Source organism: Schistocerca serialis, chromosome 3, assembly GCF_023864345.2.
Source record: "Schistocerca serialis cubense isolate TAMUIC-IGC-003099 chromosome 3, iqSchSeri2.2, whole genome shotgun sequence".
NCBI classification, from domain to species: Eukaryota; Metazoa; Arthropoda; class Insecta; order Orthoptera; family Acrididae; genus Schistocerca; species Schistocerca serialis.
In genome coordinates, this window is record NC_064640.1 from 66771393 (window position 1) to 66790648 (window position 19256).

General features: G+C 43.6%; 1 protein-coding gene across 1 annotated transcript in view; it reads right to left on the reverse strand.

The window, feature by feature from the left end:
* LOC126471528 (dynein axonemal heavy chain 5) overlaps positions 1–19256 on the reverse strand; it is a 1073018-nt gene that overhangs the window by 428040 nt on the left and 625722 nt on the right. Inside the window, exons 32-33 of the mRNA XM_050099754.1 lie at positions 8711–8935; positions 2252–2424 (exon numbers count right to left, since the gene is read on the reverse strand). Of these exons, the coding sequence (XP_049955711.1) occupies positions 2252–2424; positions 8711–8935 (398 nt within the window). The remainder of the gene's footprint in view (positions 1–2251; positions 2425–8710; positions 8936–19256) is intronic.

Genomic DNA, 19256 nt, shown 5'->3' on the forward strand with positions numbered 1-19256 from the left:
ATTCTTTTTCTCGTTCCAGAAATTATAGCTCTGTTTCAGTTTCAAGTGGAGACAATGCTTCTCTCCTAGAAGGGAAGGGGGAAATGCAGAACTGCAGCCTACCAGTGCTGACACCCTACCACCATCAGAACCAATGTACTCGGAGTCCACCGGAGATGGCGCGGAGGCCAGGCAGAGGTGGATCTCGTCCACCAACCACAGCATCAGCATAAGAAGGAGAGGCTTCGCCTCTCTTCTCGAGCTTTCTGTCATGGGCGGTGTGTAGGTTCAGCCAACATGAAAGCAAAGTGAGTACTTTGGTGGCATTCCACAGAGAACGCTAAGGGCAGCCATACTACCTCGTGCATCTCTGTCCCACGCACCAAACAGGCCGAGGGATGACATCACTCCATCTCAGAAGCCAATGAGCACCATATCACAGCCATTCATATAGATTACCTGTAATAATCTGTATGGCTATTTAACTAGTGCCCCAGCGAGTTAGCGACAGTCTTGAATCGACTGTCTACATTTGTCACTGACTTCTTCATCAGGAGTCTTCATTCCATGGGTATAACAGCCACTGCAGCCTAAATCATCCAGTGATGTCGGTAATGGGCTCAGGTACGGACAGTATTTACTTCTGTAGAGTGACTTTATTGTGTATCGGACTTAGTGTCAGCCAGAACAGATTGGGTAGTGTTGTACCTGAAATGGAAATTATGGTTTTGTGTCGCAGCAACAGAATGTTCATTAACATTGTACAAGTCATTTTGTAGTTGCATTGCAGATACCCTACTATTGAACAGTAATAACATTGAAGTTATCATTTGTGTGTGCTTATGTATGTCTGATATATTATACATAGTTTTTGTACTACCAATAACATAGTAACAAGAGGGATTGGGGCGCGTATCGAGGTATATTGCCAATAATATTTCCATCGATCCGTACATCAATGGAACATAATCGGAAAAGGCTGATATTAGTATGAAATGCCCTCCTCTATACATTGTACAATGGCTTTCTGTTTATACATGTAGTTGTAAATGTGGAGGCGTAGTTATAATGGTGTCCATCAGTGAATTTAGAAGGGGGAATGTCGGATGCGAATTTTTTCAATAACAGAGCATCTCATTGTTGATGCAAAACAGGGTCGACCTAACTTACACCTGAAATAGCAGTTCAGTGAACTCTGAAACTGCGGCGCGGCGTAGCCGTGCGGTCTTAGGCGCCTTGTCACGGCTCGGGCGGTTCCCCCGTAAGAGGTTCGGGTCCTCCCTCGGGCGTGGGTGTGTGTGTTGTCCTTAGCGTAAGTTAGTTTACGCTAGATTAAGTAGTGTGTAAGCCTAGGGACCGATGACCTCAGCATTTTGGTCCCATAGGAACTTATCACAAATAAAAAAATAAATAAAAAATAAAAAATCTCTAAAACTGTGCTTTGTAGGAAAAAGTTTGAGATTATACGTTACGTAGGTGAGCCTTGAGAAACAGTTTTCTCCTTTGGTAAGTCCCGTCCTTTGTTTCGTCAAACGGTTTAACTCTGCTATGTAAAGCTAAAGAAACAGTACAATAACTTGTGGACCCCCCACAAGTGCCGGCCAAAGTGGCCGTGCGGTTAAAGGCGCTGCAGTCTGGAACCGCAAGACCGCTACGGTCGCAGGTTCGAATCCTGCCTCGGGCATGGATGTTTGTGATGTCCTTAGGTTAGTTAGGTTTAACTAGTTCTAAGTTCTAGGGGACTAATACCCTCAGCAGTTGAGTCCCATAGTGCTCAGAGCCATTTGAACCATTTGAACCCCACAAGTTGGGAAATGTTTACATGGCGCTGGACGCTCTCACTCAAGGGGAGGATTCTCTTTGTCGTTTAATTATTAACCATTTCCAGCACATCTCCGTCAATCCTGTGTGTAGACTGGCTACTCTGTCCTAGATGTTTTAAAAGTGAAAGAAGATGGGGCTGAAAATGTCGACATTGATTAGAAGAGTGTTTACAAGTTTTCCGTTTAATTCTCTGGACTACATTGAGCATGCATGGGACCCTAATGATGGTCTTACATAAGACACTGCGCAGTTATGGGATGAAATGTATACAGCATGGATCAACATACCAGTAGTAAGAACTAGCAGGCCTTTCGATCTTTCGATTGGCGTCTACATAGCACACTACGTTCTATGGGTATTCATGGGCGGTCGAAATAATGTTATCAGCTGTGCTGCCTATTTTTTGATAGATAATGGTGTGTATGAAATGGATAGCAACTGATTTTACCTGTCAGTTAGTGGTGTGATTACGAGTCTCTCGGTACAACCTAGATACTCATTCTGGTAAGTGAAGGTCACGTCAGTAATTGCAATCCACGTCTTGTCGACATCTTCTTTGAAATAGAATCGGCATTGCTTCAGCCACTCAAAGTCGTTTGCGTGTCTGACGTTCAAGCGACACTGTAAAACAAGAACCAGTCGTTATAAAATGACACTTGGAACGGTATTTATTTAGTATGTTTCGTCAATATGCGTTCTAGAGTTTATGCATCTGGGAATACAGTACATCAGTGGTGCACGAGCAAATAATTTTAGTTCTATTTGGGAATGATAGGATGTACGAATACATGAAATTTGTTCTAAAGTTATAGAACATTGTTATTAGAAATCTCAAAATACGTCTCCTGGCTAAAAACAGCATTCACAATGGGACGGTATTATAGCTAGTGCAGTGTTTACCTGAAGAGTAAACAAGTAACTTTAATTATACTAAGGTGTGGTATATGTTCTTCCATACATGTCAGAAAGAACAGACACCATGTGAAATCTGCAGCTGTGATACATATTAAGTAAATTAGAGGTGGAGGGGGAGAAAGGAAAGTAATGGGAAGGAGTTAGTGATGTCAGCTGCATCAGGACTTGATGCAGAATCAACAGCGACAAGCTAAAATGTGTGCCAGTCTAGGATTCGAACCTGGGATCTCCTGCTTACTAGGCAGTTGCTTTAGCCACAGTATCACCCACATACAGTGTTTGTCGCACCTGCGCGGGCTATCTCAGCACACCTCTCAGACAACCGTCATTCCCACCTGTCCTCAGTCCCCATCCATGTCCTCCATGCTCACTACTTCGAGATTCTTGCAGGAGGTTGAATGTATCTGTGTATCTGAACTGAAGGTGGTGGATTTGTTGCCCATCAAGGCGAATCAGTTTTACAAAGTTCAACCCCGCATCCGGCCATCCTGAGTTAGCTTTTCCGTGGTTTCCCTAAATCACTTCAGGCAAATGTCGAGAAGGTTCCTTTGACATGGCACGGCCGACTTCCTTCCCCATCCTTCCCTAATCCGATGGGACCGATGACCGCGCTGTTTGGTCCCTTCCCCCGAACCAACCAACCATTCATGCAAATGAATGACACGTGGGAAAGCAAAGACACCACGCATTCGTATAATTAATTCGCCTCGAAGTGCAAAGAACCCACCACCTACAGTGTGGGTGCACAAATACGTTCGATCTCCTGCGGGAATTTCAATGTGGCGAACATGGAGGACATGGACGGGGACCTCGGATAGGTGGCATTAAGTGAGAATGTGGGTTGGCCGTGAGGAGTGCCGACGTAGTCCATGCACCTGCGATATACACCGTGTCCGGGTGGCGCAGTGCTAAACGCAACTACCTATTAAGCAGGAGATACCGGGTTCTAACCTCGGTTTGGTACATATTTTCACTCATCGCCGCTGATTACACATAAAGTCCTGGTGCAGCTGACATCAACAGTTCCTTCCCTTTCTTTTCCTTTCTCTCCCTCCACCTTGAATTTATATAGTAAATAACTTTAAATTAATCTCGCTCCTTTTTCTCTTTTATTTCTGAATTCGTTACGCTATAACGATTGTAAGTGCGCTTTAAGAACTGAAGCTAAAATGCTCAATAAATTGGTTTATATTAAAACGACAGAAATAAGAGGAGGAGGAAGAGATTATTGTTTAACGTCCCGTCGATTACGAGGACATTTGAGACGGAGCACAAGCTTGGATTAGGGAAGGATGGAGAAGGAAAGGGGCCATGCCCTTTAGAAGGAACCGTTCCGGCATTTGCCTTAAGTGATTTAGGGAAATCGCGGAAAACCTAAATCAGGATGGCCGGACGAGGGTTTGAACCGTCGTCTTCCCGGATGCGAGTCCAGTGTGCTAGCCACAGCGCTACCCTCTCGGTAACGACAGAAAAACCTCGGTTAAATTTTTCTGATTGCTCGAAGTTAATTTCGTGCGTCGGACTTTCGTCGCGGTTATGCACTCTAACAGCTTTGTATAAAAATGCATATGCAACGATGAGGACAACATGCTTTAGTACTGAAGAGATAAACTAAGTGGAGCGCGGTCTGAAAGTTATAATATGTGCGAAACACAATACTATGCCCCAGCAGTCGTCATCGTGAGAACCTTGTATACATGGAGTCCCTCCCCAAGAAAAACCACCACGACCATGCTTAGTATGTTGTGCAGGAAGACATACTGAATGGTTTTCAAGAGAGTAACCGTATCCGGAAAAGCACGACTTGGGCGTTGGGGAAGTGTCGAAGTCTGAGATGGATGTACGTTCCACATTATGTCAACAAATCAACGTGAGAAGCACATCGCGCCGTGTACACTATAAACGTGCATCGAACTCCGTACCTCCTACGTCAATGCAGAGCCTACATCGGCGGTGCTGAGCTTCAATCCCATGACCGAATACGTGCGGCTGTCTTTTAAGTATTTCAGTCGCTCCGTGGACTCGAGCAATAAGGTCCTCCCCTGACGTTACAGGTGTGCCATACACTACACCCTTTATATTGCCCCACGGAAAATAGTATAGAAGTATCAGATCTGGCGACTGTGCTGCCCATGGAACTGATGCACCTCAACCAACCCATCGGCTGGGATATACGACGTTGAGATGATTGTGCACAACGACTTCAATTTGGGTTGGAGCTCCGTCGTGTTGCAGCCACATGTCCATCCGAAAATGTAATAACAGTACATCCAATACGGTAGGAAAAACATCTCTAATAGAAAACGTTGAATCAAAACACCTTCAGCGTCCAAATTTCCTGTTATTAGGTTATTTCAGCAACCAGTTTTAGCGCTACAATACGCCATCTTCAGGCCCCCTGACCGAAATACAGGAAAAGTCCCATCTCCGGTCCAGTCAAAATACAGGGCTATTACAAATGATTGAAGCGATATCATGAATTCACTGTAGCTCCATTCATTGACATATGGTCACGACACACTACAGATACGTAGAAAAACTCATAAAGTTTTGTTCGGATGAAGCCGCACTTAAGGTTTCTGCCACCAGAGCGCTCGAGAGCGCAGTGAGACAAAATGGCGACAGGAGCCGAGAAAGCGTATGTCGTGCTTGAAATGCACTCACATCAGTCAGTCATAACAGTGCAACGACACTTCAGGACGAAGTTCAACAAAGATCCACCAATTGCTAACTCCATTTGGCGATGTTATGCGCAGTTTCAAGCTTCTGGATGCCTCACGGTTTAAAGTTTACGGCCCCTTTTTCTTCTGCGAAGAAAACGTTACAGGACACGTGTATCTGGACATGCTGGAAAATTGGCGCATGCCACAACTGGAGACCGACAGCGCCGACTTCATCTTTCAACAGGATGGTGCTCCACCGCACTTCCATCATGATGTTCGGCATTTCTTAAACAGGAGATTGGAAAACCGATGGATCGGTCATGGTGGAGATCATGATCAGCAATTCATGTCATGGCCTCCACGCTCTCCCGACTTAACCCCATGCGATTTCTTTTTAAGGGGTTATGTGAAAGATTCAGTGTTTGAACCTCCTCTACCAAGAAACGTGCCAGAACTGCGAGCTCGCATCAACGATGCTTTCGAACTCATTGACGGGGACATGCTGCGCCGAGTGTGGGAGGAACTTGATTATCGGCTTGATGTCTGCCGAATCACTAAAGGGGCACATATCGAACATTTGTGAATGCCTAAAAAAACTTTTTGAGTTTTTGTATGTGTGTGCAAAGCATTGTGAAAATATCTCAAATAATAAAGTTATTGTAGAGCTGTGAAATCGCTTCAATCATTTATAATAACCCTGTAGAAGCCAGCATTCGGTGACTGGTACCCGTAGATTTTCGCACAGCGATCCCTTCAGTCGTGATGATCTACGGGAACTAGTCACTGAATGCAGCCCCATATTTTGACTGGCCCAGAGGTGGGATTCTCCCACTCTTCGGTCAGGGGCCCTGAAGATAGCTTAATATAGCACTGAAACTGGTTGCTCAAATAAAACAAAAACTGGAAATTTAGACCGCTGAAGGTGTTGTGATTCGACATTTTGTATTAAACAGTTGAAGTGCAGCAACTTAACAGAGACCTCTAATAAACGTGAGGTAGATCACTACTGTTAGTCTATTTGGTATTAAATGTGGCCCAATGATATGATCACCAATGATCCCGGCACAGGTTTTAATACCTGTGCTGGTGATTTTGAATCAGCTGCGCACACGGATTTTCATCGGCTCAAACATACCTGTTGTGCAAGTTTAATATGACATCTCTAGTAAACGAGCATTCATCCGTGAATAGTGCCAAGCTCGGGAATAGTGGCTGGAGTACGCATTGTTTTAAATACCGCTGTGCTAATTCAAACTCCATCCTTCGTGGGTAGTCCTTCGCCCATAATGCCTGTACTTCCTGCAGATGGTATGGATGGAGCCGGTGTTCATGGACAACACGTCACACGGCACTTTTACCCGTGTACAGCGCCGGTGCTACCTGCCGAGTGCTGGTGACTAGGTCCTCTTCGAACATTGTTAGCACGTCCTACTCCAACTGTAATGTACCAGGTGAGCGTGTAAGACCCGCATCACGTTTTGTCAGCTATCAGAGAACAAGCAGTAGGCTGGGGATCGTATTCACAAGTACCAAGCGCAAAGTGCTACTACTTTACTGTAAAATGGACTCATCTCAGGCAGAAAATATCTACGAGTAACAGTCCGCCTTCTCTGAGGAGTCTCTGAGGAGCCGCGAACATGGAATGATGCGGTGTACCTCTGTTTGGAAAACGTTCCACATACAATCTTTCAGCAGCTCTCCCATTGCAATCTGCTTCGCCGTATGCAAGCACAATGTCGGTCACTCCAGCAGGTGTGTGCTGGTACATGTCGCACTGCTCTCAACAACGTTATTGCACTGGCAGACCACGGTCCACAGTAGGTTGGGCACAAGGGGTGTATGTAGCGCATGCGTAGTAATGTTAGTAGTCTCATACCTTCCACCCACAGTACACGGATGCTAAGGGGTTGTGCACTTTCGGATATGGGATCCCTCTTGATAACCAATCAGTATGCTATCCCGCACAACATACTATGCTTTGTCGGTGTTGTTTTGGGATACTCTGCACACAGCGATAGTAAGATTTCAAATACTGACATAGAACAAACAATTCAACGAGTAAAAATATTGAATTATTGCAGTGATCACATCCGGACAAGATATTGCTGCCAAAATTTGCGGAATACGCAGCTGTAGCTCCCAACCATTGATTTATTACGAAATACGCTGCGCGCAACTCATAACGTTCCGAAAATTCTCAAAAATATACCTTAATTCTCGTAGATACCAGCTGAAATGTGTGGGGAACGAGTGTCTGAACGACGATAATGCTGCCGAAATTTTTGCAAATGCCATTTATGCGAAGCATAAATGTAATTTGCAACTGACGGTATAGTACGAATTTTTCGCGCCGCTCGCAAACGTTGGAAAACACGCAGTATATCTCGGGACACACAGTCCTCGACACAATCAGTCACAGATACTGCGAAAACAGCACAAAGAGTAAAATAGTGGAATCTCGAATTTCGAATCGGACATACCTAACTAGCCTGTCAAAGATGAACACCGTGGTGTCAGATCATCCAACTTCCGGCAGATGAAATGAATTTTGCTTTCTATGAAGCAGAGCCACTGACATTCGCTCTCTGCTCTGACTGATTTTTCGTTTCTGTGTGATGTGTTGCAGCTATGACTCACAGGACGTCGCTAATCGGTGAAAAAATTAGCCAGATTCTTTTAAAAATACCCCTAGCATATGGTTTCCCACTTTCTTTCGGGAACTTCAATAAATGTAAGACTCTTCCGGCATAAACCTTTCCCATATGTAATTCTTCCTGCAAAATGAAGCACACGCTGTCTTCTGATGTGTATGTGGCATTGGTTATTTCACACACCTATCGTAGAGAATATCCTAATACCATAAAACTAGCTGTCTCAATGTTTCCATTCGTGGTTATAGTGAACTTTGCGACGCCACGGTACTTTATCGATTTTAACGAAACACACAACACGACTACTTCAAAATGCATTGTAATGAAAATAGTTTTACAGATGCTGATACTTGATTTATGGTATTTTGCTTAGTGTAACAACGTTACAAAAGCAATATTTTGTTGACTTCAAAGCCAAATTTCTGCTGATTCGGAAACGTTTCATCTTGCGAACTGGAAAAGTAGCAGACTAGCCAAAGGTATACTAAGAGCAATGGAAATTTGTCTGAAGAGATTTCTTCCGCATACGATCGTTTCGAATTCGTTATCTAGCCTCTAGACAAGTCCATATAGTTCTTACTCTTCTAAGAACTGAACTCCTCCTACCTCTTAGTAAACAACAATAAACAAATAAATAAATAAATAAAATGAGGATAATGTTATGCGGATGTTACTCACCAGAATGTCGAAAATGTCCCGCTGATGCACATGTATAGTGATGAGAGTTTCGAACTTGATCCGCTCTAACTTGGTAAGATCACGGGTCGTCTGGTCGATAAGGGTATTAAGCAATTCTAGAAATTTGTTGTTGGTCTCTGACATAATCTTCTTGTCAGCACGAGCTTGCATGAGGGCCGCCTCACCATCTCTGGTCCAGATCATCTGTATTCCTAATATTCCGACCTGCAAAGAACGATACACATTATTTCATGTTACCTGCTGCGATGAAGTGAAATAATGCCTGAAAAATGTTCCAGCAAACAACTGTTTTAACGGCTGGGAACGAAAACTATCTAATTAGAAGTATCGACGTCAGTCGCTGCTGTAGTTTTGTGTAACATGTTGCAGAAAACTGAAAATTGTAATTGCAACTGTTTGTGTCCCGTACTGTTTGCCAGGCATGTTTACCAACTGATGACCGATTGTAGCACACACACAAACAAATTGCTAGAAACAGCGTGAGTTTTGAAAGAGATACAAAACAGTCATCCTTCATTTGTTGTGTGTTACTCAATACGATATCGCTTCTGGGTCACAATTAAGTTGCTCTCAGTCACGTTTATTCTCCATGATGTGTTTCGAAGGCTTATATCTCCAGCTTGAGTTGGAAAGTTTCTTGATTTTGACAATACGATTTTTTTCTACAAATACTTTCATTTTCCAATGTTTTGCTTTAAACAATAGCGCTTTCGGATGCCACAGCACTATTCTTTACATACAGGATCCGGAAAAAGCCCCTCCCATGTTTCAAAACGTAGCTACAAACAAATACAAAAGATACGCAGAAAATACTATTATTTGTGAAAAACAAGTACTATTCGATTTTACTTTAGTTGGTTTTAAAAATTATGTCCAGTAAATGGCTTCCTCCGTTGGTGACACGATGACGAGCCATTTTCCGGAAGTTGTCCATAGTTTTTCGTGTTATGTCCTGTGGAACGGCAGACACTTCCCGGATGATTGCCTCATTACGTGCTTGCAGGTTTATGGGGCGATGTTTTTACACTTGAGCCTTTAAATGCTCACAAAGAAAAAAATCACAATGTGATAAATCGTGTGACCTTCGGTGCCAGGCGATGTCTTATCGCGAAGAGGGAAGACGTTCAGGAAACAACTCTCTCAAAAGTTTTAGAGAACGCCGAGCGGTGTCAGCTGTGGCTCTCTATTTTTAGAACCAGACCTCTCCCTCTTCATGATGTCCAAAAAACTGGTTTAACTTAGGTCTTTATCATGCGACAATAGTAATTTTAATTAATCGTTGCTGTTACGATATATTCTTCAAAAAAGACAGACTCCACACATATAGTTCAGAACGGCGCACTGTCACATGATGGCTGTGACGTGGTCGTTGGTGAAGGTCCTGAAGGTTTTCTGCTGCCCAGTAGCGGAAATTTAGCTTATTTACAGTGTCGGATAAGGGGAAGTGTTCATCCTCAGAACTAATTAAAACAGCGCCTGAGGGAATGTTCTCAAGAATTTCCTTTGCTAGTTTCAAAATCTCTGTTACTTCGCTCTTTGGTAACCATCATTTTGTGGGGGTACATGTGAAGGTCTCCATGCAACCGGTCCTATCAGACAATCCTAGGGCAGCAGCATGTTTAAGTGCTGAACACTTCGGAGATTGCTCGACGGGTGCTCTCACACTCACCAAATTTTCCGACGTTGGCACAGTGCGAGGTCGGCCAACAGATTTTCTTTTCAGTGGAGAACCCGAAGCTCTAAAGTTTGATAACAGAATGCGAATAGTTTTTCTGTCAGGAACGGGATCACGTTGGCCAAGTTCGAACCGAATGCGAAATGCTCGCTGAATATTAATCACAACCCCTCAACAACAAACTCACGATGTTCACTTAGCCAAGCCAATGGGCCTGCTGAAAATGGCATGTACACCGCTATCGATCAATACCTCAGTAACCCCACCACTAATCACACAGTGGCCTCTTCAAATACGGGAGATCTTTTTGCCGGACCCTGTAGTAACAGTGCGAAAAGTCTCTAATAAAATTTTGCTCCGTGCATATTTTCAATAGAAACTGGATGTCAGAGAAAGGCAATTAACAAGACTGTAATCACAAAGCGGCGCAGCAGTGCTGCCCGGTTAGTGCCATGGGTAAAGTTTTGCGTTGGAAAACTCAAGTTCGTGAGTTCGAATCGGGTGTTCATGCAACTTTTTCTTGTTTTCTACATTTATAGTGCTTGACAAGCTATTTGGCTTCTTATTCGTTATAAAGAAATAACAGCAGGTCTTAAAAAAATTCAGCAATTATTTAATAGAAAAACCGAAATGAGAGTACAATGAAAGGCGTGTTGTCACTGATAGTGTACAAGAGTGGTTTGAAAAGACCTCGGAATCACCACGAAAGGTCAGCGCTAGTGCAACGAGTTGTTTACGTGATATTCATTGGACTGTTGCCTGTAAACACGTGCCACGTCAGTGCTCTTGGAAGAGAGCTGTGGCGGTGACGTGGCTCTGTTGTTGGTCCCGCGTAATGATTTACGAAGATGGAAAAAATTGAGATTCGAGCAGTGATTAAGTACTTCGTAAAGAGAGGCATGAAAGCAAATAACATTCATGCCGATTTCCAGAATACACTGGGGGACTCTGCTCCTTCATATTCAACTGTTGCAAAGTGGACAAATGAATTTAAATTTGGTCGGGAGAGCTTATGTGATGATCCGTGCAGTGGTCGGCCTAGATGTCTCACTACTCCAGAAATCATTGCAGAAGTGGATAAAATGGCCATGGAGAATCACCGATTGCCGGCAGCTGTGGCCGAGCGGTTCTAGGCGCCTCTGTCTGGAACCGCGCGACCGCTACGGTCGCAGGTTGGAATCCTGCCTCGGCCATGGATGTGTGTGATGTCCTCAGGTTAGTTAGGTTTAAGTAGTTTTAAGTTCTAGGGGACTGATGACCTCAGATGTTGAGTCCCATAGTACTCAGAGCCATTTGAACCATTTGAATTTGAGGATCGCTGATTGAAAATGTTTGAAATTGCTCACGCTTGCCAGATGTTATCTGAAAGGGTATATCACATTTTAACTGAAGAATTAGAAATGAAAAAATTGTCTGAAATATGGGTGCCGCGACTTTTGACGCTGGATCAAAAACATGTGCCGTGGCCATGGCAAAATTACTCGAACTAAGGTATTAATTGTTGCCACACAATCCTTATTCACCTGATATGGCTCCGTTAGACTTCCATCTCTTCCCAAAACTAAAAATTTTTCTTGGTGGACGAAGATTCACGTGAAACGAAGAATTTATAGCCGGAGTTGAGAACTATTTTGCAACCCTGGAGGAAACTCATTTTCGAGATGGGATCAAGGAACTGGAACATCGTTGGACCAAGTGCATTAATGTAAAAGGAGAGCACATTGAAAACTAAAAAAGTTTCATTGACGTAAGTAGTTTTTTTCTATTCCGTTCCAATAACTTTTCAAACCACCCTCGTATTTGAAATATTACTACTGACAGCTATTAATCAAAGTAGTATACATGTTAAACATGTCCACATGTTTTGTAGTTATTTCTGTCCTATGATATGTAATTTAATTTTAACTGATTATTATTCTTCATGAATATTTCTGGCATGTCTAGGCAATAATTGTTATGTTCCCTGTTATAAACAACTGTAGTTGTGCGATGGATATCGTTCAGGGGTCAATGAACAATACGGAATTCTTGGAGAGATCAAAATTAGAAATTAAAAAAAATCACCTATTTCTGGAATCGAACACTTGAACTCGTGTATTCTATCCCCCGCTCTCCTACACTAGCTGGGGGGAGAAGAGATACAGCGTATTAAATGAACATACTTGTCGGACTTGTGACCCCAGTGTTCCCAGATTTTCTTTCTCTGACGCCATTCCAGTGTTCGCAGATTTCCCTTCTTTGATGCCAGTTTTCTACGGAAAATATGTACAGGACGAAATTTTTCTAGAGGCGTTTTGTACTGTTGGCGTGCAAGAAATCACCTTGTGACATATGAGTGCGTAGATATCGGTTCACCTTTATACAACCTATACTTACACATTACCAGCCAAAACGATTGACTTGCAGTTGACGAGAAACCGATAGCAATAGATGGGATCATTATGGAAGTATAACATTATATTTAAAAAAGAAGTATCGCTTATAATATCAAGTTACACAGAAAATACAAAATAATATTGAGTGGCGAGAATCTCAGAAAAGAAACTAATACTATTAATAGCTGAAGGATAATTAACTTGAAACACTAAAAAAATACAAAATAATAAAAAACGCTGGTCCAGAGAGCTTTTTAAGTGCTTAGCGAACAATGTACTTGATACTACAATATATTCCAGACTACGAACATCATCAGTTTGACATACACTGAAATGACAAAAGTCATGGGATAGCGATATGCACATGTACAAATGGCGGTACTATCGCATAATTAGGTATAAAAGAGCAGTGCATTGGCGGAGCTGTCATTTGTATTCAGGGGATCCACGTGAAAAGGCTTCCGACATTATTATGGCCGCACGAGAACGTGGAATGGTGGTTGGAGCTAGACGCATGGGACATTGCATTTCGCAGATCGTTAGGGAAAGCAATATTCCGAGATCCACAGTGTCAAGAGTGTGCCGAGAATACCAAATTTCAGGCATTACCTCTCTCCACAGACAACGCAGTGGCCAAAGACCTTCACTTAACGACCGAGAGCAGCGGCGTAGAATTGCCAGTGCTAACAGAATAACAACAACACTGTGTGAATAACCACAACAATCTATATGTAACGTACGACGAACGTATATGCCAGGACAGTGCAGTGAAATCTGGCGTGGAATTAACGAATGTCGTGTGACTAGGGCCTCCCGTCGGGTACACCTTTTGCCGGGTGCAAGTCTTTCGATCTGACGCAACTTTGGCGACTTGCGCGTTGATGGGGATGAAATGATGATTATTAGGACAACACAACACCCAGTCCCTGAGTGGAGAAAATCTCCAACCCAGCCGGGAATCGAACCCAGGCCCTTAGGATTGACATTCTGTCGCACTAACCACTCAGCTACCGGGGCCGGACAAATCTGGCGTTAATGGGCTATGGCAACAGACGACCGACGCGAGTGCCTTTGCTAACAGCACTCATCTGCAGCGCCTCTTCTGGGCTCGTGACGTATCGGTTGGACCCTAGACGACTGGAAAACCGTGGCCAGGTCAGATGAGTCCCGATTTCGGTTGGTAAGAACTGATGATAGGATTTGTGTGTGGCGCACCCCCCACAAAGCCATGGACTCAAGTTGTAAAAAAGGCACTTTGCAAGCTGGTGGTGACTCCGAAGTGGTGTGGGCTGTGTTTACTTGGAATGGACTGGATCCTCTGATCAAACTGAACCGATCCTTGACTGAAAATGGTAATATTCGGCTACTTACTTGGAGACCACTTGCAGCCATTTATAGACTTCATGGTCATAAACAACAATGGAATTTTATGGATGACAATGCGCCATGCTACCAGGCCACAGTTGTTCGCGATTGGTTTGAAGAACATTCCGGACAATTCTAACGAATGATTTGGCCACATTGATTACCCGATATGAAACCCATCGAACATTTTTGGAAGAAGTCAGTTCGTGTAAAAATCCTGCACTTTCGCAATTGTGGACTACTGTAGACGCGCAGCATTGCTCGATATTTCTGCACGGAACGTCCATCGACTTGTTGAAGCTATGCCTCGTCGAGTTGTTGCACTACACCGTGCAAAAGAAGGTCTGATACTATATTAGGAGGAATCCTATGACTTTTTTCAGCTCAGTGTATGTAAAACAGTTTGTCAAATAACAACTAAGCTCGTGCTAGGCGTGCGGATAATGAGAACGAGGCGCGATTATTAGCTGCCCGTATGGTACACTACATATCCGTGGTCTGGCATGCACTGGGTGACCCACCATGAGTACCTCGATTAGGAGAAAATCGCTGCAGCCAGAGTTGACCGATTTGGGGAACAACTTCTTGTAATAGCGGTCACCCTTGACTGTCGTGGATTGTGACAACGGACAAACGATCCTCAGTATACGACTGACGCCGGTGAGCAGCCACACCATGGAGAACCATTTCCTTGCTGTGGGCACATTAGCCACAGACCAGCACGATACAGGGCACAGAGAATAGCTCGCGTGCAGGGACATAGCTGTTGGAAGCTCCAAACACGGGCAAAGGTCATATGAAATGATGAGTCACAGTACAGAATGGTGCTCGTCGAAGGGAGGGTACTAGTGTGTCATTGAGCATACGCAAAGACGAATCCCGCTTGCCACTAGGGTACTGTTCAAGAAGATACTAAAACAATCTTCGTGTGCAGGAGATTTATGTATGATGCAATATGGCTGCCGGCAACCTAAAGGAGACGTGCCAAAGTTTAGCACTTTTCAGATTTTGTTTATTATAGTGTAAACTGCAAGTTACAAAATTATTTAAACAATGCCATCCTCAAATGGAGGATGTTGTTGTTGGTATATGTTTGAAAGAACGTAAATGCTGTGAAAAATAAACAGCACTCCGTCTTCAGGCCCGTCAAGTGGCCCATCGGCACCATCCGACCGCCGTGTCATCCTCAGCTGAGGATGCAGATAGGAGGGGCGTGTGGTCAGCACACCGCTCTCCCGGTCGTTATAATGGTTTTCTTTGACCGGAGCCGCTAGTATTCAGGCGAGTAGCTCCTCAGTTGGCATTACGAGGATACTAAATTTTCTAAACACCTAATTTGTACCAGTGCGTGCATAAATTGTACCATCCGTATAAATTATGTCGCTGAACTTGGAGAAATATGTGTTAGTCTTACTTGAGGAAGTGCTCCATACTTTAATTCTTGCTTCACTATTTGCAGGCAGTACAAAACAACTTTTTCACTCCTTTCCCCACCTCTGATCACTTGCCATAAATATTTTTAATTTCACGCGTCTGATCAGTTTTTTTCCATTAGATCTTCCTGTTACAACTAGCAGTGTCATTCCTCTGCCTTACCAACCTTTTTCTGTGGTTGTTTCCCCTCAGACTCTCCAAAGCACCTTCTTTTCACAGGTGAAGCTGAAATTCTAGATTTCTTCTCCTTTGTTCGGATTAACTTTTTTTTGAATAGGTCACTCCTCAGCTCACAGCTCCTTGGCTACGCCTTGAAGCTTTGCTAGGAGTATACCTCATTCACGGCGGATTTGGTGATATTTCTTGGATGGACATTTAGCACAGTTTTTATTTAACAGGGGTCCTTCTGAACTGAAATTATGTAGCAATACGTTTTGTTCTGGAATGTGGAAGACAAGTGTTTTACATCCGACAAACATAAACCGAACATCATCTCTTCAGATGTAATAATGTGCTCTTACAATTCGTTTTCAGCTTCGTTAGGAAACATCCCCTTTAGCAATTCTATATTTTCAGCATACGTCTTGGCGTAGACCCATTTTATATGCGTGCACTTTCAAATAACCCATGATTCCCATTTAGTTTTACTGTCAGAGTTAAACGGTATTCATCTGTGCCCCACTTTCCTTAACGCCGATTTGTTGTCATACTGTGACACGAAATAATTATTTAATTAATAACATAAGGTAAAGAACGTATTATAAACTTTAATTCATCCTTCATAGCCGGCCGGAGTAGCCGAGCGGTTTAGGTGCTACAACCTGGAACTGCGCGACAGCTACGGTCGCAGGTTTGAATCCTGCCTCGGGCATGGATGTGTGTGATGTCCTTAGGTTAGTTAGGTTTAAGTAGCTCTAAGTTCTAGGGAACTGATGACCTCAAAAGTTAAGTCCCATAGTGCTCAGAGCCATTTGGACCATTCATCCTTCATAAATATTGTGTTGCACTGACACTGATAAACGGATTTTTTAAATGAGCAAGTTTCTTAAATTGTATTAGAACAATATCATTGTCACTCCCTCCCCGATAGACATGCGGGTTAGCGTGCGCTCTCGAACGATTCGGAGGGGCGATCCTGATCTGTATCCAATCCGCCTCGCGGATTCAAGACGGGGGCTACTGAGCCGACCAGCCTGGATGTGATTTTTAGGCGGCGATTTCTCACATCCTTCCAGATGAATGAATACGGGGTACCGGGCTGGTACCCGCGTTCCTCCTGAGATTCATGTTACTCAAACATTTAGAACACCTTCTCGCACTTCCACGTAACATTAACTTTACATGCAGAGATTCCATGCTGGGGTGGGGGCCGGAGGGGGAGGGGGAGGGGGAGGGGGAGGGGGAGGGGAAGTGTGACTAAGAGATTGGTGTCCTTAGATGTTTAGTGTCTTCAAACGCTTAATTAGCAGCAGCAGCAACCGTTTTCTCTTTCTTAATTTCCTACAAACTAACCAAAACGAATACACATACGTGACTGACTGAAAAGTAAGGTTATTACATGTATATTCACTCATATATAAAACATTATATTGACAGTTATAAATATAACTCCCTTCACTACATACATAAAAAGTTAGATGAAAATTACAACTAAATCAACGCTGTCTTCAGACGATCTGTTTCTCAACACACACAATTCATAGCTGACAATATGGCTCCAAGAAGCACGTAGTTCAACAACTGACCTTAGAAAATGCCGGATACCACAGCAGTGGTACATGCCTGATTACGCCACAATATTAGCAGCTCGCCCCAATTCTGATCATCTGCATGTGTCTCTTCGGCAACAGTAGCCCGCATGTGGTCTGTACATTCAACAATACACTGGAGTATTCCGGAGATCCGGAACTGTGTCAGAATGATATTATAAAGGGCAGAGTGGAGACACCTCTGCGTGAAGTCAGAATAGCTGTTGTGAACCTATGAAGCGGTAAAGTAAAATGTTATTACAGTTCAGTCATTTATTCTCGTTGTTTACAAGTCGTCGCTCCCTTTGCCAGTCATGGTTTGTGCGGCTGATCCCGGCGCAGGTTCGAGTCCTCCCGCGGGCATGGGTGTGTGTGTTTGTCCTTAGGATAACTTAGGTTAATTAGTGTGTAAGCTTTGGGACTGATGGCCTTAGCAGTTAAGTCCCATAAGATTTCACACACATTTGAACATATTTTTGCTCCCTCTGCATCTGCATTCAGCTGCGTGCTGGAGTCTAGCTGACGTCCGTCGAGTCAGCTCCGTGATCGTATGCCCCTGTGAGGTTTAGCAACCCTGGTGCCACGGTTGATTTCCGAAGCGCAGGCGCGGCTGTTGCCCAGTGCAATGTAGTCTTGGGCTGACTGCTGGACTGTCCTCGATCCCATTCAGAATTCTTCGATGATCGTTGATGACTCATCTCCGATGTACCTGGTGACGGTGGTCGTGTGGTCGGTTGGTCTCCTCTCTACCCCTGGTAGGTTTCAGCACCCGGAGTCGCCTGGGTGTTGAATAGGAACGAGGACAACTATTGCCGTACGATGTAATATATGGACGTTAAATGGCGTCATCTTTCGATGTATTTCAACCTAAACTGGATCGACAGGGCAAACCAGTGAACAATTTTACGAATAAATTGAGGGAAATTTGGCAGAGGGCAAAACGTGCCAGCACAAAAACTTTAGAGAATCAAGAACGTATTCAGCCAGTCACGAGTAAACTGCCGCAATACAGAAATAGACTTAGGGTATTACTTGCTAATCCGCATACCCAAAACGCAAAATGAAAAAGATTTTAACGAAATATTATGGACCTTACCAAGATAACGAAATGACTTCACCAGTCAATGTAAAATCACGTAGAACTTCTATTGTACATGTAAGTAGAGTTACACTGTTTAAAAGCAAGATTGTCCGCAGCTCGTGGTCGTGCGGTAGCGTTCTCGCTTCCGGCACCCGGGTTCCCGGGTTCGATTCCCGGCGGGATCAGGGATTTTCTCTGCCTCGTGATGACTGGGTGTTGTGTGATGTCCTTAGGTTAGTTAGGTTTAAGTAGTTCTAAGTTCTAGGGGACTGATGACCATAGATGTTAAGTCCCATATTGCTCAGAGCCATTTGAACCATTTTTTTTAAAAGCAAGATTGATGCATTGCCACAGATTCCTTTAGCCATTGTGAAAAAATGACAATTGTCAAGAAACAAGGAACATCAGAGAAATGAATCCCATGCACTTAGGTTCACGAAATAGTGTAAATTTAATGTAAAATACACATATGGTATTTGTTAGTTACTTAGGTTAGTCTTCATTTTCTTTACATGTCATGCACTGTATATATACAGGGTGTTACAAAAAGGTATGGCTACACTTTCAGGAAACATTCCTCACACACAAATAAAGAAAAGATGTTATGTGGACATGTGTCCGGAAACTCTTAATTTCCATGTTAGAGCTCATTTTAGTTTCGTCCACCTACGCTCAATGGAGCACGTTATCATGATTTCATACGGGATACTCTACCTGTGCTGCTAGAACATGTGCCTTTACAAGTACGGCACAACATGTGGTTCATGCGCGATGGAGCTCCTGCACATTTCAGTGGAGGTGTTCTTACGCTTCTCAACAACAGATTCGGTGACCGATGGATTGGTAG